The 24,057-nt window shown below is 49.1% G+C and overlaps 1 protein-coding gene across 3 annotated transcripts in view; it reads left to right on the top strand.

Annotated features, from left to right (window-relative positions):
* The window catches only part of KCND3 (potassium voltage-gated channel subfamily D member 3), a 188,232-nt gene extending 165,157 nt beyond the window's left edge, over window positions 1-23,075 (top strand). For 2 of the 3 annotated variants that reach the window (XM_038749309.1, XM_038749308.1), the window contains exons 3-8: window positions 2,143-2,305; window positions 13,539-13,640; window positions 14,446-14,538; window positions 16,790-16,846; window positions 18,581-18,831; window positions 21,831-23,075. In XM_038749309.1, the coding sequence (XP_038605237.1) occupies window positions 2,143-2,305; window positions 13,539-13,640; window positions 14,446-14,538; window positions 16,790-16,846; window positions 18,581-18,831; window positions 21,831-22,032 (868 nt within the window). In that variant the 3' untranslated portion in view covers window positions 22,033-23,075. The remainder of the gene's footprint in view (window positions 1-2,142; window positions 2,306-13,538; window positions 13,641-14,445; window positions 14,539-16,789; window positions 16,847-18,580; window positions 18,832-21,830) is intronic. The other variant, XM_038749310.1, reaches the window with a different exon arrangement.
* The last annotated feature ends 982 nt before the right edge of the window (window positions 23,076-24,057 follow it).

The raw sequence follows: 24,057 nt of genomic DNA, 5'->3' as shown, positions 1-24,057 counted from the left end.
TGTCTGCTAATTCTGTTGTAGTGTACTCTTCCAAGCAATTAATACAGTGCTCTTTTAGACTGCTTTTTAGACTGTGAGCCCACTGTTGGGTAGGGACTGTCTCTGTATGTTGCCAACTTGTACTTCAAGCGCTTAGTACAGTGCTCTGCACAAAGTAAGCGCTCAATAAATATGATTGATTGATTGATTGCTTTGCACATAGTAAGCATTCACTAAATACGATTGATTGACCAACAATCAACAGGACAAGGCTTGCTAGGTTAGCATCTTTGTTCAGGGAAAGACAAAGTGTCTGGCCCACTCCCCACCCCACCTAGTTTGCCTGTCTGACTGATCAGACTTTCATGTGTTGGCCTGGGTGGGGAGGGAGTGGAGAGGGGCTGGGTCAGAGGGTTGCACTGAAGCCAAAGGGCTTCCCCCTCAAGTGCAATGGGCATGGAATGGGTCAGCTCCTCCTCTCTCCTCTGCACCTGGCAAAAATGAATCAGGTGATTCATTGTACAACGTGGGCAGTTTGCAAAGCTTAAATTCAGATACAAAGTTTAATTAAGCCCTAATACAAATTAATTACCCTGCCCACTATCTCAGCTGGAACATAATTCTAGATTACCAAAGGGACAAATTCCATTAGGAAGCAGCGGGAGTTCAGCTGATCAAGGGCAGTAAGATTGTTTCTCTACCGAAGAGAGGCCCCACCTCCCCAACCTCCCCAGCCCCCTGCCTTGTATCTAAGGCAGGAGAAAGTTATTAACATCACCACCACTCAAATCCCTTCTTTCCTTTGTCACTCCCCAAACCTCTCTCTTTTGCTCCTTCCCACTCCCTGCCTTTCTTTGGGCTGACTATCCTTGGGCTATTGGAAGGGAAAAAACTCAAGAAATCAATCAACATTGTCTATTCTTTTCTGTCTCTGTCCAGCCTGCCTAAGCCTCTCACTTCCTGAATGTTTCTCACTGTCTCTCTTTCTTTCTCCACCTCTGTTTCTGTCAATCTCTCTAACCCTCTCTGTCTCTTTGAGTCTTTCTGCCCCTTTCTACTGTCTTTGATCTCTTCTGCCAGCTTTTCTCTGTATTTTAGTCTGCTTCTCTCTGTATTTTAGTATGCATCTCTCTGTCTCTGCCTTCCTTTCAATCTCTGCCACTCTTTCTTCCTCCATAGCACTTAACTTCAATTTTCACGCACTGCACAACCCTAAGGGAAGAAGGAAGGGGGAAAAAGCCCCTAGAACCAAAGGTCTTTATTCCAGTTCTTTATCCAAAGACCTGAAAGTTCCAGACAGTGGTCTGGGAACTAACCTCCTGACCCCACTTTCTTCTCTACAAACTAGTCTATTTCCAAGATCAAACTTAAGCTCCTTCAGCTGGATCTGATGAGATCAGGTGTTTGATGTTGGGGATCAGGGCTGGTACAAGGCTCTCAGAAAGGGCATCTCTCCTGCCTTCTCAGAAAGGCTCCCATCCATTCCCAGCACCACCCCCGGCCCAGCAGCAGGGGAAGGGGCAGGGAGTCTGGAGCAGGTAGATTACAGGTCAAGAGATGGGGGTCTCAGTGACTTAGAGGCAACCCAGCCTGTCACCTGTCTCCAGGAGCTCCCATCCCTGGCAAGCTTGCCATTTTTTTATGGTATTTGCTTGTATCCACCCCAGGGCTTAGTACAGTGCCTGGCAAATAGCAAGCACTTGATGATGTTGGCATTTATTAAGCACTTACTATGTGCAAAGCACTGTTCTAAGCACTGGGGTAGGTACAAGTTAATGAGGTCAGATACAGTCGCTGCAGGGCCATGTCCAAGCTAACTCTGGATGTACCAGCCCAGGCCTGTACTAAGCACTGAGGTAGATACAAATTAATCAGGTTGGACACAGTCTGTGACCTACATGGTTGCTTGCAGTGTTAATACCCATTTTACAGAAGAGAAAACTGAGGCACAGAGAAGTTAAGTGATTTGCCCAATGTCACACGGCAGACAAGTGAAGGAACCGGGATTAGAAACTTGGTCCTTCTGCCTCTGAGGCCCATGCTCAGAGAAAGAGGGAGGGAGGGAGGAGAGAGGCAGGGTTGGACCAAGTTGGTTGTTGGGTATATCCTCTGCCCATTTCTCTCTAGATGCTGCTGCTTCTAATGATGATTCCCTCCCACCAGGTATGGGGACATGGTACCCAAGACCATCGCTGGCAAGATCTTTGGCTCCATCTGCTCTCTGAGTGGCGTCCTGGTGATTGCCCTGCCTGTCCCGGTCATCGTCTCCAACTTCAGCCGCATCTACCATCAGAACCAGAGGGCAGACAAGCGGCGGGCCCAGAAGGTAGGTCCCCACTGGGCAGGGGTAGGGTGGTACTCGAGGATGAGGAAGGGAAAGGGAATGAGGGAATTGTATGCTGCCCTGACCTCTGGGTCTTGGAGGGGCCTAGAGATAGAGGATTCATTGCATCTCCCGCTTCACAGCTCAACTTTTCTGCCCCAAGGCTGCGGATGAAAGAGCTGGGTTTCCTATATTTGGGCATCCCTGATTATTATGCCTGGGCATCCTAATCCTTCAGTATAGATTGGATGATGTTCTAGACTGTGAGCCCACTGTTTCTAGACTGTGAGCCCACTGTTGGGTAGGGACCGTCTCTATATGTTGCCAACGTGTACTTCCCAAGTGCTTAGTACAGTGCTCTGCACACAGTAAGCGCTCAATAAATACTATTGATTGATGATGATGATGATATGATGAGGATGGTGATAAAGATGATGGTAGCGGTGGTATCAGGGTTGATGATGTTGGGCTTCATAATTTACCTTCTGGCAACACGGTACCCATCATGCCAGCCCCTAAGCCATTGATTCAAAAAGCAGTTGATTCTTGGCCCATCGTGTATTTGCTCTTATGTCAAAGTACACAAAGATCCTTCCCACTTAGGACCATCTTAGGACCATTCCTAAAATGGCATAGGAGACATGTGCTGACAGTGATCTGCCCACACTGTCCCTGCACCTTTAGCTGCTGGCCACTGGGAAGACCATCCCAAGAATCGTTCATCCTTGGAGTCCCTTCTCGTAGACCCCTCCCCAACTCTCCAAGAGAAAATGCCTGTCCAACTTCGAGAAGCAGCATGGCCTAATCGATAGAGCACAGGCCTGGGCATCAGAAGAATCTGAGTTCTAAACCCGGCTCTGCCACTCGTCTGCTGTGTGAACTTGAGCACATCACTTAACTTCTCTGTGGCTCAGTTTCCTCATTTATAAATTGGAAATGAAGACTGTGAGCCCCATGTTGGACAAGGACTGTGTCCAACCTGATTAGCTTGAATCTATCCTAGCCTGGCATCTAATAAGAGCTTAACAAATGCCATTAAAAAAAGAAACAAAAAAAACTTTAAGATGAACTCAACCTTGCTTGGCAAGTCAGATTCTCTCACTCCCCCAGGTCATCCAGCTCCCAGCAGGAATCTTCTGGCCATCCTGCTCAGTGTCCTTGACTCTCCCTCAGACCCTAGCTCCATGGGCTAATGGCTGGGGTTGTCTCCTACAATTTCCCTAGGTGGAACTCTCTCTTCCTAAAGTGGGACAGGAAGCAGCATGGCCTAATTGGAAGCAGCATGGCCTAGTGGAAAGAGCACAGGCCTGGGAATCAGAAGGATCTAGGTTCTAATCCCAGCTCCACCACTTGTTTACTGTGTGACCTCGGGCAAGCCACTTCACTTCTCTGTACCTCAGTTACCTCATCTGTAAAATGGGGATTAAGACTGTGATCCCTATGAGGATATGGACTCTGTCAACCTGATTAGCTTGTATCTACCCCAGTACTTAGTATCTTGTACCTATCCCAGTGCTTAGTACAGTGTCTGGTTTATAGAAAGCACTAAACAAATACCATTTAAAGAAATCTCAGAATGTGGCTTCCAGTTTACTTCAGTGCCCTGCAGACCCCTCTTGCTCACCAGTCTCTCACTGGCCTCTGACCTGTCCCTGCATCGCCGATGTTGTTCCAGCACTGCTCTTCCCACCCACAGACTCCTGGCCAATCCAGGGTAGGTTAATGGAGGATAGGATGATTCCTGGAAAGAGAGGAAAAGCCAAAAATCCCAGGCTGGGAAATTACATTCCAATCCATCCCTTTCTGGCAGCTCCCATTGCTCTAATTCTGGTTTTGGCTTTTGGCTCTTTGTCTGCCATTCACATTCCTTGTGCCAACTGAGCGGTACCACCTTCCATGGCAAAGGGCAGTGGGGGAAGGAGCAGGCAGGGTCAAGGGATTCAGGAGGGGTGGGAGGAAGAAATAGGGAAGAAGAAGAGCTTAAATGTTCATCCCATTCCCCTGCAGCATGAATTTCTGCTTCTTATACTTGGAAAGACTGTTATTGTTATGATGTTTCCTAAGAGATGTTCAGGTAACCTTCCCCCTAGTTCCCTGTACTCTAAGGGAGAGAGAGAGAGAGAGAGAGAGAGAGAGAGAGAGAGAAGAAAAAGAAAAGCAAAACATGGAGTGAGAGAGAGTACAGGAGAGGGGGGAGGGAGAAGAAAAAGGAACAGGGAGAGAGAGTATAATATGAGCCACTTGTGGGACCATGGACTGTGTCCACCTGATTATCTTGTATCTACCCCAGTGTTTAGTACAGTCCCTGGCACATTGTAAATGCCTAAAAGAGAGAGAGCGAGAGAGAGAGAGAGAGAGAGAGAGAACGAACCTGCAACAAAGACCAGGCTGGCAGATTCCTCCTGTTCCAGGAGATGGAGTGGAGGAGGGAGGAGGGAGCCCCCAAGGGATAATTTTCATCTTATGGGCCATTTGAATACAGGTTGAAATCAAGTGAAAGCTCAGAGGAAACAGAGCTACTGCTTCCCCTAGACTCCTACAGAGCCTGCACAGCCAGTGCCCTGGTAGCCTTTTCTGCCCCCCTCCTTCCCCATCCTCCGCAGCCTGTCCCTCATCAGACATCTCCAGACACCCCAAAATTCCTGGCTCGTAATGCTGAATCCAGTGATGGGGTCAGGGGAGGACAAGGGGAGGTTGTGGGTCACTTCTTGAGAAATACCAGAGACTTTATGCTGCCACCCTACCTCCCACCTCACCCTCTGGATGGAAGAGAAACAACCTCAAGCCTAATTAGCCTCTGGGGCCAGGCTTGTTTCAAGAGAAAGGGCTAGGAACAGGAGAGGAAGCCACTGAAGCTGTTCTGCTAAATCCCCCAGCCCAAGGTCATCATCCACTGCTGCACCGAGAGTGCTCATCTTGGAAGGCAAAATAGTTAATAAAGCACCAGGGGAGGAGAGCACAATTTAACTGGTAAATCAACCCAGATCCTTAAGGAACATGATGACAGGCATTTCAGCTTCAAATGGCTCTCCTGACGGGGAGAAAGGGACAGAAAGGGAGAGAGAGAGAAATTTGAGAGTGAGAGGATGAGAGAAAGATGGAGAGGTAATAGAGGCAGATGATATGCTTTGACAGCTTAAATGTTCTGAGGAGAGATTGCTGTTTCTCAAACCCTGCATTGGCAGATAATTAATTATATGTGGCTCTGGCCATCAGAGTTGGCTGGTGCCAGGAAGCTTGGGTCACTCCGGGGTCGCTGACTGATAATAGAGAAGCAGCTTGGCCTAGTAGAGAGAGCACAGGCCTGTGAGTCAGAATGACCTGGGTTCTAATCCCAGTTCTGCCACTTGTCTGCTGTGTGAACTTGGGCAAATCACTTAAAGTTACCTCATTTGCAAAGTGGGGATTGACTGTGAGCCACATTTGGGACAGGGACTGTGTCCAACTTGATTAGCTTCTAGTTTAGTTCAGCACCTGGCACACAGTAAGCACTTAACAAATACCAAAAAAAAAAGATTCCTCAGCAGGTTTGTTTGTGTGAAGTTTGGGGTTTTTCAGGTTTCGAATGATACTAGAAGATGGACTTTCCTGTTACACTCAGTTCTGCCAAAATGTATGTCACCACTACATGTTTCAGATAGAATGTGCTAGCAGAATTAGAGGACATTCTTCCAAGAGTGTGAATTCCAGTTCCAGGAGATGTAGTTGTGTGCAGGGATGTGCTGTCAGTCAAGACCAGAATACTGAAACACAAGTTTTTCTTTGCACAGGGTTCAAGCATGAACACAAGTCCCAGATCCCGGATCCCAGGAGAGCTGGGTGTACTGGAAAGAGGAAGGAATTGCTAACTTAGCCTGGGAGACCCATGTGGGCCAGGGACTGTGTCCAACCTGATTATTTTGTATCTATCCCAGCGCCTAGCTCAGTGCCTGGAACATAGCAAGCATTAGTACCATTTTAAAAAATTAAGCCCTTAAGAAAGTCAGTCTATAGAGCCCTTCTTTGGATTCTCATCAATCCCCAGGCCTGCAGACCCACTGCTCCCCAGGGGCAGGTCAAACTAGGTGCCCCAAATCTGGCTTCATGTAGGCTGAGTTTGAGGAGACTCTCCCCATTAAGGCTGTGTGTGAGAATGGGAGGAAGAGGACTCCAAGAGGAGCTGTTAGGGCACTTTTCTGCACATGCCCAGTGTGTTTTCCCCAAGCCTGGTTTCCAACGGAACTACAAGTCCAGCCACCCAGTGGGACAAATACCCATGGGCAATACATCTTGCATGCATTATCAATCAATCAGTGGTATTTACTAAGTTCAAAACACCATACCAAGTGCTTGGGAGGGTGCTGCATAAGGAAGTCACATGCTTCCTACCCTCAAGTAACTTATGATCTCAGGGAGACAGATGAATGGGAAAAAAAAACGATTTGTAACTAGTGGGAGCAAGAGGAAGAACCAGGCTGGAACAGGTACAAGTATGCTAGGAGGAATAGCTAAATAAATTAATCAGTGGTACTTGTTGAGTGCTTACTTTTTACTGAATATACAAATAATAGACATATAATTGATTATTGCCTTTATAAAGAGCCTTCAATGTCCTGAGCATTCAGGCAGATACAAGGTAACTAGCTGTAACTGCTAGCTGAGTCTACATCCTTCCCCACTCAATCTCCATCCCACAGTCTCCTTTCTCCAGGCTAAACAACCCCAGTCCCTTTAACCTTTCCTCATCACCCCTATTTTCCAATTCTTTCACTATTTTTGTTGCTCTTCCCAGGAGTTAATTGATCAATCAATCAGTCAATCAGTGGTCTTAATTGAGCACTAACTGTGTGCAAGCTAGTTGTGGGCAGGGAATATAATAATAATAATAATAATGGTATTTATTAAGTGCTTACTATGTGCAAAGCACTGTTCTAGGCGCTGGGGAGTTACAAAGTGATCAGGTTGTCCCACGTGGGGCTCACAGTCTTAATCCCTATTTTACAGATGAGGTAACTGAGGCACAGAGAAGTGAAGTGACTTGCCCAAAGTCACACAGCTGACAATTGGCAGAGCCAGAATTTGAACTCATGACCTCTGACTCCAAAGCCTGTGCCCTTTCCACTGAGCCAAACTGCTTCTTCAATGACTCTGTTATATTGTACTCTCCCAAGCATTTAGAATAGTACTCTGCACCAGTAAGTGCTCAATAAATACAATTGTTTGACTCATTTGCAGAGCACCATGTAATAGAGTTGGTTGAAATGATCCCTGTCCTCGAGGACCTTATGACCTAGTGAGGGAGACAGACCTGAAAATAAATTACAGGTAGGGAAAGCAATGCACAGAAGTGCTGTGGTAGTTGGGGCAGTGGTATCACAGTGCTTAGGGGGTATGGACTTAAATGTGTAGGTGATGCAGAAAGAAGGGGGTATAGGGTGGGGAAATGAGAGATTAGTCAGGGAAGGCTTACTGGAGGAGAAATGATTTTAGTAGGGCTTTGAATGTGGGGAGAGTGGAGGTCTGTCAGATATGAAGGGGGAAGCAGTTCTGGGCAGGAGGGAAGACATGAGCGAGGGGTTGACACTGAGAGACAAAATTGTGGCACAGTAAGTAGGTTGGAGTTAGAGGGATAAAGTGTGTGGGCTGGGTTGTAGAGGGAGAGGAGCGAGGATAGATAGGAGGGAGAGAGCTGAGCTGATCAAGTGCCTTAAAAACCACATCCTCCCTCCTGCCTGAATGGAGCCCACAGCTCACAAGTTTGTGTTCTTTGACTAAAAAGACCCCACACTCCAGGCTCTTCTCTGTTTGTTCACTGTTACGAGCCCCAAAAGGAATCAGGAATCATCCTCACTCTCTCTGTGCTTGGAGATACTTACACCACACATGGTACTAAAAACATACTGGGCACCGTACATTATGTGGATTGACACACACACGCATGCATACACACACTCACCCTGGCAAAATCTCTGTATTCATAGAAAGACCTAGAGTACCAAGGGAAAATATAATTGGAGTCTTCCTCAACTCCAAAGTCTGTGGATTGTTCCATAAATACATTGCAAATCTCTTTATCCTGAGTTGGAAATGATTAAACGATACACCACATTGGATATGACAATCTGTTGCTTTAATAGAGCCAAGGGTAAGATAAGATTAAAAGAAATACCACAAAAGAGAGGGGAGGAATCTTTCATCTCCAGAGAGAAATGGAGACGGACCCAAGAACGATAAAGGTCTCGCACTGTGACACAATCCCATCCTGTAAGAATATAATGAGCTTGACACAATTTAATTTCCATCCACTCTTCAAACATTGTTCACCCAAAGCAATAAAAGCTCCAGGTTTGAATGGAGAGGAACTTGGTTGGAATGAATGTAAGCACGGCAGCCTGCAGTTGGAGGGAGAGACCAGTGATCTCCAGGGAGGAAGGGCAGCACCAGCTCACTCTGGACCATATGCTCATTGTGGGTAAGGAGCGTGTCTGTTTAGTGTTATATTCATTTATTCGATCGTATTTATTGGGAAGTACGAATCGGTAACATATAGAGACGGCCCCTACCCAACAATGGGCTCACAGTCTAGAAGGGGGTATTCTCCCAAGTGTTTAGTACAGTGCTCTGCACACAATCAGCACTCAATAAATACTAGTGACTGACAGACTGACTGATCCCCTGGAAATCTTCTGGAGTTGGGAGAGAGGCAGAATCTTTTTTTTTTTTCATGGTACTTGTTAAGTGCTTACTGTGGGTCAGGCACTGTTCTAAGCACTGGGGTAGATACAATGTAATTAGGTTGGACGCAGTCCCTGTCCCACATGGGGCTCACAGTCTAAATCGGAGAGAGGAGTCACACACAGGATGCATTTGCAGCCATCCAGCTCCACTGCCCTGGGAAAAGGATCAGAGTTGGCTGGGCCTGGAGCCTGACTGGAATCTATCTGAAAACTGAGGCCCCTGGCTCTGAGGCCCGTGTTTGGTAAAGGACTTACCAGGACTTAAAGGATCTCCCCCTTCTAGACTGTAAGCCCATTGTTGGGAAGGGACTGTCTCTGTATGTTGCTGATTTATACTTTCCAAGCACTTAGTACAGTGTTCTGCACACAGTAAGAACTCAATAAATACGATTGAATGAATGAATGAATGAACTTACCAAGGAAGAACAACAGGGGACCATCTAGTCACTTGGACTGACCCAGAGTCTCCATGTGATGATGCTGATAATAATAATAATAGTAAGAAGAAGAATATTTGTTAAGAACTTACTATGTGCCAAGCCCCATACTAAGCCCTGGGGTAAATACAAGATATTCAAGTCCTATATGGAACTCACATTCTAAATAGGAGGGAAAATAAGTATTTAATCCCCATTAAATGAGGGAATTGAGGCACAGAGTAGTTTTTGTTTGTTTTTTAATAGTATTTGCTTAGTGCTTACTATGTTCCAGGCATTGTTCTAAGTGCTGGAGTAGATACAAAGTAATCAGGTTAGATACAGTCCATGTCCCACATGGGGTTCACAGTCTTAATCCCCATTTTGCAGATGAAGTAACCACAGAGAAATGAAGTGACTTGGCCAAGGTCCCACTGCAGACAAATGGTAGAGCCAGGATTAGAACCCAGATTCCCTGACTTCCAGGCCTGTGCTTCTTCCAGTGGGCCATCTCAGTCCTCCTGGTCCCCCTTCCCCAGTCTGCCAGGACCCCATAGCTCAGGGTACATGATTTGTTAAATGCAGTTATAGCACTTATCCAGCCCCACTTTCTCTGGGTTTAGCCAGAGAAAAAAGATAAATAAGATAAATAAATAAAATTATAGATATATACACATCATTAATAAAATAAATAAAATAAGAACTATGTACAAATATGCACATGTGCTGTGGGAAGGAGGAAAGCAGAGGGTGGGAGTCAGGGCGATGAGGAGGGGAGGAGGAGAAGAGGAGGAGCAGAGGATAAGGAGAGGGCTCAGTCTCGGAAGGGCTGATTATTTATTTATCTATAAGGGCTTTATATCTATAAGGGCTTTATCTATAAGGGCTTTATTTATTTATCTTATTTATTAACCACCCTTCGTCCAATCTGCCAGCACAGTCCATGACCCCCCCAACCTCCTCTGCACCAGATCCCACTGTAATGTCCTGGTGGCAAAGTTCAAACTTCTGCCGCAAGTAAACAGGAGCAGTTCATCTGCTTTGAAAGCACATTGGGTCCCAAGGCACAGAGCAGTGAACTAAGACACCAGGCTCTCTCCCAGGAATCCCCAGAGCCTGTATGGGTGGCCTTGAGTGGATTGTTGGGCTTTTGCAGAGCCTTGCCTGCCCCACCTCTAAAATGGGTATGCAGAGGACTGCTGAATTCTGAGCCCTCACCCTTCCTTGTGCCCAACCAATACCTCTCCTGTTTTAATTTAAGATCATTTCCTCAAGAAAAATGGAGAACAACTGCTCAACATTCTCCTACTAAAAAGACATTCAGCAAATGTCAGCTGTTGAGTCACACATACACAGACTCACAAACACACATAACTCACCAGCTTCCTTTCTCCAGGCTGAACTCCCATCCTCCAGACTGAACTCCCATCCCTCTACCCTTTCCTCATAGTCCCCTATTTTCCAATTAAGAATTTTTTTTTTCTCTTCTCCATGTCCTTCCAGACTTCTCCACAACCTTTTTTAAAGGGTGATGGCCAAAATTGGACCCAATATTCTATTGGTGGTCTGAACAGGGCAGAATAGAGCGGGAGGAACATTTCCAGGTTTTACCCAAGTCGTGACTCCAGATAATATCCCCACAGTATTGTTCTCCTCTCCTCTAGCTTATGGGAGGCCCATGTGTGGTGGGCACTGGGTCCAACCTGATAATCTTGGATCTACTTTGGATCTACCTTGGATCTATCTTTGAGGTTTTCACAGTGCTTGATGCATAGTAAGCATTTGTTGGGTAGGGACCATCTCTATATGTTGCCAGCTTGTACTTCCCAAGTGCTTAGTACAGTGCTCTGCACCCAGTAAGCGCTCAATAAATACGATTGAATGAATGAATGAATTTAACAACTAATATTATTATTATTACTGTCCATGGACCCCAACACCCAGCTTCAATAGGTAGTTTTCAGAGTGGAAATTAATGAGGGTTATTTGCTACCTTGAGCCAGCTTCCCAGAACCAGATCAAGAAAAAGAGCCCCACACACCCAAACTCCCTCCCTCTCCTGCCTTTTTTACACACTATTTTTGCAATTTCCAAACCACATTAAAATGTTTTGTAGCTTCCCATTTATTATCTAATTTATTATCAGCATATATTATCCTTCCAAGTTCAGACATTTGCATTTTGTACCTTTGTCTGGGTTCTGAAGAGCCTCAGATATTCAAACTTGATGAGACCTTAAAGACCATTCAATCAATCAATCAACCATATTGATTGAGAACTTATTGGGGGCAGAGCACTATACTAACCATTTGGGAGAGTACAGTGCAATATCACAACACCAGTTTTTCTTTTATACCCTGTCATAGTGTAGCAAATCAGCATGACTTAGTGGCAAGAACACGGCCTTGGGCATCAGAGGACATGGGTTCTAATCCCGGCTCCACCACTTGTCTGCTGTGTGACCTTAGGCAAGCCACTTTACTTCTCTGTGCTTCAGTTCCCTCATCTGTAAAATAGGGATTAAGACTGTGAGCCCCACATGGGACAACCTAATTACCTTGTATCTTCCCCAGTGCTTAGAACAGTGCTTGGCACCATGACTCAGTGGAAAGAGCATGGGCTTTGGAGTCAGAGGTCAGGGGTTCAAATCCTTGCTCCGCCAATTATCAGCTGTGTGACTTTGGGCAAGTCACTTAACTTCTCTGTGCCTCAGTTACCTCATCTGTAAAATGGGGATTAAGACTCTGAGCCCCCCGTGGGACAACCTGATCACCTTGTAACCTCCCCAGCACTTAGAGCAGTGCTTTGCACATAGTAAGCACTTAATAAATGCCATTATTAGTAATAGTAGTAGTAGTAAGTGCTTAACAAATACCTTTATCATTGTTATTATTATTATTACTCTCCTAAGTGCTTAGTTCAGTGCACTGCACACAGTAAGCACTCTAGAAATATGATTGATTGAACCATAAATGATTTCCTCATGGGACTGGGTGTGATCCTCGAGCCAGTTGGCTCACCCCAACAGAAGTGTGGCCAAGAGGACTCCTCACTGTCTTTTCCATGACCACGTTGCATGGGACACAACCCAAAACCTTCCTCCAGTCTGCGTAGATTACAACTACTTCTTCCCCCTTGTCTACATGGCTTACCAGGCTATCACAAAAGAAGATTCAATTTGCCTGCCACGATGTGCTCTTCCTAGAAACTTCCTGAGGGCAGGACTCAAGTGTCCTGCCCTCAGGAAGCTCCCAGTCTAAGAGGGGAGACAAGACAAGGCGTCTAATGATCAAATAAGTTTAGGGGAAAGAATGGGTCACAGGATATGCCGCCTCAATCAATCAATCAATCAATAGTATTTATTGAGTGCCTACTATGTTGAGTGCTTCAGAGAGTAAGACAGAATTAATAGACCTAATCTCTACCTTTAAGAAGTTTACAGTCTAGAGGGGGAAACAGACATGGAAACAGATTATGTGGAGGAGGAAGTAAGAGAGTATAAAGATGCAGACATGATACGGTTGCCTCTTTGCTCTTCTAACTGGGGAAAGCTTCTTGGAGGAGATGACCTGGAGCTGAGCCTGTGAAGAAGAAACAGGCTGGCCCAGGGAAGCTGGTACAGGCATAAGGAGCAACACAGGGCATTTTCAATGAAGCAGTTTGGCCCCTAGTCTGATAGTCCCCACCAGCATCCCAAAACCAAATCACCTGGAGGCTCCAATCCAGTCTTTCTGCCCTCTCCATTGTTCCCCACCTTCCCTCTTCCTTCTTCTCCTCATTTTTCTAAAGATTCCTTCCGAATACTCGCCTCAGACTCTGGCCGTGCTGCTGTCATGGTTACAATGCTTAAGCTTATTAAAAAGACACAGCCAGGGTGAGTGGCATGGCACGCCCTTTCCCCCTCAGCCTCCACCTCCCTCTCCCTGAGCACTGCCCCCCACAGCCCCTCCCACCCACAGAACCCACAGGGAGGGGACCGAAGGGCAGGACCAGTTTTCAGGGGGGCTGCCATCCTCCCTTGGGACTTTGCCGCTAATCCTCTCGGCCGCCTCTCTCACCGTTTCTGCCTGTCATGGTCTCTGAGTCTGTCTCTTTCCCACGCAGAAAGCCCGTCTTGCCCGGATCCGCGTGGCCAAAACTGGCAGCTCCAATGCCTACCTGCAGAGTAAACGAAACGGACTCCTCAACGAAGCCCTGGAGCTGATGGTGGGTGCTGTGGAGGGGCGGGTGGCTGCTTCTTCCCCTCCCTGCCACCCCGGGGCCTGGGTTTCCTCTTCACACTTTCCCCAGGGAGTGAAGCAAAGAAAGGTAGAATTGTGCTCATACTCAAGATCAGTTTAGCAGGCTCTCCCCCAATCTCAGGCCAGGAAAATGGCTCGGGGCATGGCATTGGAGTAGAAAGATGGGCTGGACACTGGTCCTTTCTCCCCCATCACTGCAATCCCCATTCGGCCTCGAGAATTGCCCATGCAAGAGGAAAATGAGCTCTGCCTCCCTGCCCACTTCATGTCGGGCTGGCTGAGAAATGGGGTGACTGCAGGCTGGCTCAGAGTTGGATGGTGGGGGTGGGAAAGAAAGGTGGAGGAGACTGCAGCCTCCATTCTCTTCTCACTGCCCTGACCTCCCTCTCAGCCTTCTACTGTTCCAAAAGCACAGGGGCAGCAGCTCCGAACCTCAGCTTACCCATCTGTATAACAGAGAGGGTGATGCTCTTCCCCTGCCCAGGATCACAGTGAGGCCTGACAGCACCAGCAAGGGCAAGCATTTCATTGGGATAATGGTATTGACGAGCTTTCCATTTCAAAGTTCAGAGATGAAAATGCTCATGATTTGTGCAAATTTGGACCCAAGTATCCTTGCGAGGGGATGGGGAATGTGGTTGGGGTGCACCATTGCAGTCCCCACTGGGGCTGCCTGGGGTCCCGCTCGCTTGAGGGACTTCTGCCAAAGGAGAAGGGCTGCAGGCTCACCTTAGGCCTCTCGCTCAGCATTTCCTGTCTGGCTGTCTCAGGGCTCCACGGAAGACAATCAGCACATTAACAAGACCACATCCCTCATCGAGAGTCAGCACCACCACCTTCTACACTGCCTGGAGAAAACTACTGTAAGTACCCTAGCCTCCTAAAATATCCCACCTGCCTCCGCCCATACCCTTACCCCCTCACCCCTACCCCAACCCCAACTTCCTTTCCATGTCCCACTTTGCTCCCTCAGTCCTCTCAGCAGGAACAGCCAGTCCAACCAGCCAGCGCCCTTGGCTCCTTCCATCAACCAGCAGTACCTACTGAGTGCCTACTGTGTGCTGAGCACTGCCCTGTACTAAGCGCTTGGGAGGGGACAATAGAATTAGTAGACACAATCCCTACCCTCAGCCTCTCCAGTGCTGTGCTCCTCACCCAAACTGTTTTGGAGCCAGAATGGGCAGGGCTAGGTGGGTGGAAGGCCTTCGCCCTCTTTATCAGTGGGATGTTTGAAGGTGGTTCATTCATTCATTCCATTCCTTCCATCGTATTTATTGAGCACTTACTGTGTGCAGAGCACTGTACTAAGCGCTTGGAAAGTACAAGTCGGCAGCAGATAGAGACAGTCCCTACCCAACAGTGGGATTCACTCTGTTAATGATGTGCACATAGTTATAATTCCACTTGTTCCGACGATTTCGACACCCGTCTACATGGACACCCCCACCTAGCCTCTTCCCTAAGACTTAGTGGCTCCATTTCCATTTAAACTGTAAGCTTGTTGTGGGCAGAGAATGTGTCCACCAATTCATGTTGCATTCTCCAAAATGCTTAGTAAAGTGCTCTGAACACAGTAAGTGCTCAATAAATCCAACTGACTGATTCTGGAATGACACCCTGGGGGGTCAGATAACTTTTTTCCCAGCCCTGGTTTTGTGTGGGGAGCAGAAGACTAAGGAAAAGGCAAACCCCGGTGAACCCCTCCATATACTCATGACCCCTGTCCCCCCTGCCCACATCCCAGTACTGCAGCCCCTGCTTTAGTTCCACATAAGCCAACAGGGAAAACCCAGGGCTTGTCCCCTCTTCCAATGGGCTTGTAAACTGGTAGGAGCCCAAACCAATTCCCTTTGCATCTCACAATGTACTGGATTCCCTGTCCTGAGGAGATGTTTTCATGCTGTTTTGTTTTCCTCCCGAGGTCACATCTTGCCTTCCACAGCAATGCCATCTATCTTGGAAAGACACCCCTAATCCCGAAATCTCCATTCCCACATCCCTCCCCACAGTAGCAAGGAGCAGACAAGGCTCAGGGATGGATGCCTTTCAGCTCCTTTCTTCCCATGGAACAGTGGGTGGCCTCACCTGGAAATTTTCTATCCAAATACCCCATGGCAGCCCCGACTCTGCAGGGCAGAAGGCCCCTCCCAAGGCTCCCCACAAGCTCAGGTGGGGAGGCCTGGAAGGAGGAATAATGCAGGTGTTCCCATGACCGGTGGGCTGGACTGAACGGTTGTCCGAGTCTGGACTCTGCCAGGTCAGAGACAAGGCCGCCTGCTGTTCTGGGTGTTTTTGCAGCATTTGATGTTCCCAGGAACCTCTATAGACACCATTAGGAGATGGCTCAAGGGTCAACCATACTCTAGGGGCAAGCGGGAGTGAAGGAAGGACAGTCAAGAGGCTAAGTCCTTCCCCAGCTCTCTTCCCGCCTCTCCGTCTTCCCAACTAGATCTAGGGCAGTTCAAGACCCTGGAGTTAGTGCTCTAAAGGGTTATTAACGTGTTTCTAACGAAGCAATCCACACACCCCGATCCCGGTCTTCCTCTGTCTGGAAGAAAAGCTCTCCAAACGTGGACTCTGGAGTTGGCAGAGCATTACGATAAGGGCCCCCAAATAGGGCCAGTCTTGTCCAAAGTCAAAAGCTTCCATGACCCCAAATCCCTCCAGCCCCACCCTGAGTGGGGTGCATTTCTTCTGAGTTGCTCTCCTGGAGCAGAGCGAGCAACGGGTCCAGGCACAGGCCATGCCGCCCTTTCAGATTTGCATGAGCCAGATGGAATGCTGGGATCTTGAAGGGAAAAGAATGCTGGGATTGAGGAGTGGTGGAATGCTGGGATTGAAAACTGGAATGCCAGCACTGAGAAATGGAATGTTGGAGATGAGAGGTGGAATGTTGGAGATGAGAGGTGGAATGTTGGGCTGGAGAGGCGGAATGTTGGGATGAGGGGTGGGAATGTGAAGACCTAAGGGGCAGAATGTGAGGACTGAAGGGTGGAATGTTGGAGTTGAGGGTAGAATGTTGGGATTGGAGAGATGGAATGTCAGACTGAGCCTTGGAATGCTGGAATGTACAAACAATGTGTTTTTATCTTCTGTTGGCATGTTGTCCTGTAGGGGTTGTCCTATCTTGTGGATGATCCCCTGTTATCTGTACGAACCTCCACCATCAAGGTATTGCCTTTTTCAATTCAATTGTTATTTTCTCTCCGGTCCCTGTGGCGTATGTGGACTGTTCCCTCCTTCTGTCACCCGATCTGGTTTCCACGCATGTGGCCTGGCTTCTTCCGGGACCTTTCCCGCGCTCTCATCCTCAAAGCTGGCGTCAGCTGCCGGGCCCCCTAGCTCTCTCTCTTCTCTATTCATTCTCTGTCCTTTCTCAAGGCTGGCAGGGATGACGGGCACAGGGCCCGCCTGAGTATCCCGTGAGAGTCCTTGTGCTGTATCTGTCTGTACCCGCTTCCTCTTTCTCCGCCTCCCCTGACAGGGCGCTCCAGATTTCTGCTCCCTGGGTTGTTCTCTCTGGCACTTTGTTCTTCTGTTCCTTCTCTTTCTCCTTCCCCCTGGCAGCCCTGACCCATTTGCAAATGCCCTAGAACAGTGTGGCCTAGTGGAAAGAGTATGGGCCTAGGAGTCAGAGGACCTGGGTTCTAATCCCAGCTCCACTACTTACCTGCTGTGTGATCTTGAGCAAGGCACTTAACTTCTCGGGGCCTCAGTTCCCTCACCTGCAAAAAGGGGCTATTCTCCCGCCTACTTAGATTGTGAGCCCCATTTGGGACCTGATTCTCTTGTATTTACCCCAGCACTTAGTACAGTGCTTAGAACATAGTAAGCATTTAACAAATGCTATTATTATGATAATAATCATTATTATTATCACCTGGAGGCACTCTGCTGGTCCAAGTGACTAGATGGTCCCCTGTCCTTTTTCCCCGCTAAGCCCAATTATGAACCTCAGAACCAGGGTCCTCAGAGGCTCCAGATGGGCTCCAGACGGACTCCAGACCCTGCCAACTCTGACCCCTTTCCCAGGGCAGTGGAGCTGGATGGCTGCAGATGCATTCTGCGTGAGTCCTGAATTCCCAAGGTCCGACTGGTCAGTCTCCCCACTGCGGCACAGATACTGAGAGCCACAGACCTTGGCAGTCGGTCTAGGAAATCGAGTATATCCCTGGCAGAAAGCATCCCAGTGCCACCCACCTCCCTGCTGGCCGCTCTCCCTCTTTGTTCCTTAAAAGGCCCCTTAGAAGGGATGACTCTGCTCTGCCCAGACCCCCAGCTAACCTCAGAGACCTGGAACAGTGAACCCTGATCCCAGATCCTGACAGTGCTCCTCAGCAGGGGTCAGAAAACTCGTTCACCCTCCTGCTCTCACTTCCCAAAATGCAAATTTGGTCCTCTTGGATTAAGGAAACCAGCCTGGAAATCCTTCCTCAACTGCCTGCATCCTTCCCCCACCAAAAGATTCTGAAGAGAATGTGAGGAGCAGTCTCCTGACTCATTCATCTCCCTCGCTGGGCTGCCTCCTTCATCCAGGCCTGACAAATCTAGGGAACCAGGGCTCAAGACACCTACAAGCTAAAGGCCCCTCTCCACCAGGCCCAGTGACAGTGACAGTCCTCTCCAGGGCCCCGGTTTAACACGAACAGCTCCTCTCTGCGCAGAGTGATCCACATCCCCCTCACCAGGGCTGCCAGGGCTGCTAAGAGCCTCCTCCCTCCCTCCGCGCCCCTCTCCCTGCTAGGTCCTCTAGGACAACATGAGTAGCTGGACTCCAGTGGCAGGGGGTGCTCCCGCCCCGCTCCCCAGGGACAGCTCCCTAGGGGCCCCAAAGGAGGCCTGAGCACCCCCACAACATAACGACTCCAACCTCCACCTCCTCCGTCCCGTTTCCCTCCCGCGCAGAACCACGAGTTCATTGACGAGCAGATGTTTGAGCAGAACTGCATGGAGAGCTCTTTGCAGAACTACCCGACCACCCGCAGCCCCTCGCTGTCCAGCCACCCCGGGGGCATTGCCACTTCCTGCTGCTCCCGCCGCAGCAAGAAGACCACACACCTCCCCAACTCCAACGTGCCAGCCACCCGTCTGCGCAGCATGCAGGAGCTCAGCACCATCCACATCCAGGGCAGCGAGCAGCCCTCCCTCACCACCAGGTGGGCAGCCAGGGTGGGGGTAGGGGCGGGTCCGGGGGCAGGGCAGGGCAAGAAGCAGCCCTCCTTCACCACAGGTAGGTCCACCTGAGCCAAGAGGGCAGGGCAAGAGTGTCAGGGGGGTCCAACCTCAGGTCCAGGGCCCTGTGTCTGGACAGGACCTTCTGGAAGTGTCCCCGGGAATTTGCATTTCCTGTCCTAAACTTTTTGACTAGGTTGCAGCCCTGTCACCAGACAGGACAGAGATCATAATTCCCGACGTCATTCGGAAAGCCCTTCCTGAAGTCTGAAACACTAATCCCGGTTCCTCTACTTGTCTATATGGTATTTATTGTTTGCTGTGTGCGCAGCACTGTATTAAGAGCTTGGGGGAGTACCATTTAACAAAGCTGGTAGACAGGTTCCCCCAGAATGAGCTACAGTCTAACAGGAGGTCCAGACATTAATATAAATGAATGTTATGGGATGAGGGAGGGGGTGAATAAAATGTGCAGATCCAAGTGCAAGGATGGCACAGAAGGGAGTGGGAGAAGAGGAAATGAGGGCTTAGTTGGGGAAGGCCTCTTGGAGGAGATGTGATTTTAATAAGGTTTGGAAGGTGGGGAGTGTGATCGTCTGTCGGATATGAAGAGGGAGGGCGTTACAAGGCCAGAGGTAGGATGTGAACAACGGGTCAGCGGATAGACCAGATTGAGGTACAGTGCGTAAATGATATGAGAGAAGTGAAGTATGTGGTTTGGGTATTAGTAGGAAATCAGGGAGGTAAGGTAAGAGGGGCAAGGTGGATGACTGCTTTAAAGCCTACGGTAAGGAGTTTCTGTTTGATGCGGAGGTAGATGGAACTGAAGGCTCTTGAGGATTGGGGAAACTGGCGGTTTTATAGAAAAATTGATCTGGGCAGAAGAGTGAAGTATGGACTGGAGTGAAGGGAGACCAGAGGCAGGGAGGTCAGTAAGGAGGCTGATGCCGTAGTCAAGGTGGGATAGGATAAATGCTTGGATTAATGTGGTAGCAGGTTGGATGGAGAGGAAAGGGTGGATTTCTGTAATGCTGTGAAGGTTGAATTGACAGGACTTGGTGACAGATTGAATATGTGGACTGAATGAGTGAGATGAGTTAGCGAAATGAGTCGAGGATAACAGTAATAATAATAATGATGGTATTTGATAAGCACTTACTATGTGCAAAGCACAGTTCTAAACGCTGGGGAGGACACAAGGTGATCAGGTTGTCCCACGTGGGGCTCACAGTCTTAATCCCCATTTTACAGATGAGGTAACAGATAACACCGAGGTTGTCTGCTGTGTGACCTTGGGCAAATCACTTAACTTCTCTGTGCCTCAGTTTCCTCATCTGTAAAATGGGGATTCAATGCCTGGATCTCCCATCTATTTAGACTTGTGAGTGACAAGTCCAACCTGATTATCTTGTATTTACCCCAGCACTTAAAACAGTAGTTAGCACCCAGTAAACACTACACAAACACCATTATTAATAATAATCAGTATTATTAGTAATGATGATGATGTTAATGATTAGAAGCTATTTGGTCTTCCCTCCACAGGGTGCCTCTCATTGTTAAAGGTCTCGTTTTGTCCTGGCTAGGCAGAGAATGTCCCGCCTGAGTCAGGGGCAGAGAACAGGTGAGCCAGGCCGGGGCCCAGGCAGGAGCCCAGTAGGGCTACAGCAGCATGAGTGGCAATGCTAATGCAAAGTTGGACACAGTCCCTGACTCACATGGGGCTCACAGTCTTAATCCCCGTTTTACAGATTAAATAACTGAGGCACAGAGACGTGAAGTGATTTGCCAGAGCAGCAGATGAGTGCCAGAGCCAGGATTAGAACCCACATCCTCTGACTCCCAAGCCCATGCTCTTGACACTCTTGCTGCTGCAGCCCTGCCTGGGCTCCTGCCTGGGAGTCAGAGGATGTGGGTTCTAATCCTGACTCTGCCACTTGTCAGCTGTGTGACCTTGGACAAATCACTTTACTTCTCTGTGCTTGTTACCTCATCTGTAAAATGGGAATTAAGATCGTGAGCCTCTTGTGGGACAGGGACTGTGTCCAATCTTGCATTACCTTGGATCTACCCCAGTAATAATAATAATAATGACGGCATTTGTTAAGCGCTTACTATGTGCAAAGCACTGTTCTAAGCGCTGGAGGTATACAATGTGATCAAGTTGTCCCACGTGGGGCTCACAGTCTTAATCCCCATTTTTACAGATGAGGTAACTGAGGCTCAGAGAAGTTAAGTGACTTGCCCAAGGTCACACAGCAGACTTGTGGTGGAGCTGGGATTCAAACCCATGACCTCTGACTCCAAAGCCCGTGCTCTTTCCACTGAGCCACGCTGCTTCTCAAGGAAATCTCTTTCCCTGATCGGGAATCGAACCTGGGCCATGGTGGTTAGAGCGCCGAATCCTAACCACTAGACCACCAGGGAAACCAGTACTTAGGACAATGCTTGGCACATTGTGCTTAACAAATACCATAATTATTATTATTATTAGGTGCCATACAGGTGTGGCAGGCTGGGGGCCAGCAGCCCACCACCACCCCTTCCTTCCCCTGCCCGCTGAGAGGCTGCCCGTCTCAATGGCCATGCCACAGCGCTGAGCACCAGTGGGAGGTGCAGCCGGCTTGGAGCCGGGGGAATGTGTGGTGCTTTGGATGGGAGGCATCACAGAGACCGGAGGACCTCAGAAAGGAGGGTGGGGTGAAGGAATCAACTGCACAGCCATCACACAGAGTCCTACTGTCCCCAGATAGGAGGGGCTCTGCCCTTCTGCACCTGGTAAGTCATGAGGAAACAGGGGCTAGGCCTCGGGCCCTGTTTCATGACTGGAAACTGAGCTTTGTTTCCCCACCCCCTGGGGCCAAGTGGGAACCCCAAATGTCCCACCCTTGGCTCCCTCCAGCAAGAAATTTGGGGGCTGGAGCAGTACGGGGAGGGGGAAGGGGTGATCCCTCCATCTCCCAACTGACTCCTCTCTCTCCAGTCGCTCCAGCCTTAACATGAAAGCGGACGAGGGACTCAGAGCGAACTGCAAAGCCGCCCAGATCACCACGGCCATCATCAGCATCCCCACCCCGCCCTCACTGACTCCGGAGGGGGAGACCTGCCCTCCCCCACCCAGTCCCGGACCCACCACGAACATTGGCCCCGCGGCCGGCAACGTCGTCAAGGTCTCGGCCTTGTAAAAGCCGTCGCTGGAGGTGGGACTGGGGGGACGGAAGAGGAGAATGATGGAGGAGGAGGACGATGATGATGATGATGACGACTGCAGGCATCTGGGGACGCTCCTCCCCTCCGCCCCCCCCCCCCACCAGCTGCTGCGTCACCTCCCTGCTGAACCTGGCTGGCCTAGGAGGACGAGGACTGACCGGGTGCCGTGGAGTTGGCCGCCGGAGGGGCGGAGAGCCCGGGTTATCCTGGCTAGGCTGGATCTGCAGGGCAGAGGGGAGGGGCAGGCAGAGAGGGGAAAAGCCCCCAGAGGGGCAGTGCTGGTACTGGGGGAGCGAAAGGGGGCAAGAGCGGGCAGTGCCCCTTTGGGCTGGAAACGCCAGGAAGGCAAACCCAAACAACAGCGGCAAGACGTCAATACAGAAACAGGAAGAAAATATAACACTGTGTATTTAAGCACCTTTTTAAAAGCTTTTAATGGATAATATTTATTCATGAAGAAATGACTAAACAAAAGGTGGGGGGGAAAAAAAACAAAAAATCATGAATTTTTGGTGATTTTTTTTTTTTCTCCGTGGAACTTGACAACCAAAAATGATGTATTTTTGGTTCGGTTTTTCTCGTTCTCCTTTTCTAGCGAAAGGTTTTAGGCCAAGAAGTCCCAAGTCACCGAATTCTCTCCTCATCCCTCGCCTGCGGAGGCGGCCCCCAGAGCAGAAGTGGGGGAGGAGCGGGGCGGGAGGGCCGCCCCAAGCACACAGCAGACTGAGTGGCCAAGCGGCCAGCACAGAGGAAACAGTGACCTCCTGACTCAGGATCACTGTTGCTCTGCCTCACTCACTCTTTTGTCTCTGTCTCACTGTCTCACTTTCTCCTTCTCTCTCTCTCCCTCTCTCCCCCCTTCCCGTTCTTCCTCCCTCGCCTCACTTCTGCCTCTCTCCAACCTCATTTCTGCCTCTCTCCCATCCTGTCTCTTCCATCTCTCCATGGACCTCAGTGTTATTTATTTAGGCAGTTTTGTAGCCCCCTTTTCAGTCAATACAATGCAATGTAAACTGTGTATTTTGTCTGCTAATTATTGTCTGTGGAAACATAATCGTAGAAAAAAAAACAGAAAAAAAGAAGATAAAGATGGAGCCTTCGAAGTGTTTACCACCACGTGGATTTCTGCTTTTGTATTTTAATCACTTCCAGTGTGATCAGAAGTGCGTGTTCTGTACTTCTACCAAGAAAAAGCAAACCAACAACCAAGAAATCCAACAATCCTCTCCATCGGGTGGATGGATGGAGGGTGGAAAAGTTCTGACTGACCCCTGCTGGAGAGCAACCGCCTGCATTCTCTTCCCTAATGCTGTTCCCTCCGCCTTTTTGCCTTTTTTCCCCTCTGCTGCTTTCCCGGAATTGGGTCTATGACCCACTCAGCTCGTCACCCAGAGAAGCCAGGTTGGGGCTGGACCGATGAACAGCGAGAGGGGCCCAGGACCCCGTCTCACTTACCTGCTGCTCACATAGGCCCTGACTTGGTGGCTGAGTGAGATTGGCTATCCTTCCTCCCTGCTCCCACCCATCCCTCAAGCACATATTGAGGAGCGGACTCCCCTGGATGGAACCAGATTAATGAACCATGAGGATTTTACCAGCAGCACTGGTGCAGAGCCCTATACCAGGCAGTTGGGAGTGTGAGACAGGAGTTCAAGCCAGACCCTGTCTCATCCTCTCCTTGCTGGTTCCCCCTCTCCGGCAGGGGCACCTCTTGGGGATGGGATTGCAGGACAGAGGCAGATCTGGGGCAATGAGGCTAACTGGGTAAGAATGGGAGGTTGGGATTTTCTCTGGGAACCCGGGCAGGATTACTCTAGCATGACCTGCATTCGATAGAGGCCCCTATTTCCAGCACTTAGAGGAAATTGGTGAATGGATCACCATCATCGACTCCTAACCCCAACATCACTCCTAGGCAATCTCTGTAGGTGCCTGTATCCCTAACCCAGACTCCAAAGGTCTATCCTGCTGCTCTGTATCCCACAAGAACGAGGTGGGCC

This window comes from Tachyglossus aculeatus, chromosome 7 (assembly GCF_015852505.1).
Source record: "Tachyglossus aculeatus isolate mTacAcu1 chromosome 7, mTacAcu1.pri, whole genome shotgun sequence".
NCBI lineage: Eukaryota > Metazoa > Chordata > Mammalia > Monotremata > Tachyglossidae > Tachyglossus > Tachyglossus aculeatus.
This window is presented reverse-complemented; position numbering and strand designations above follow the sequence as displayed.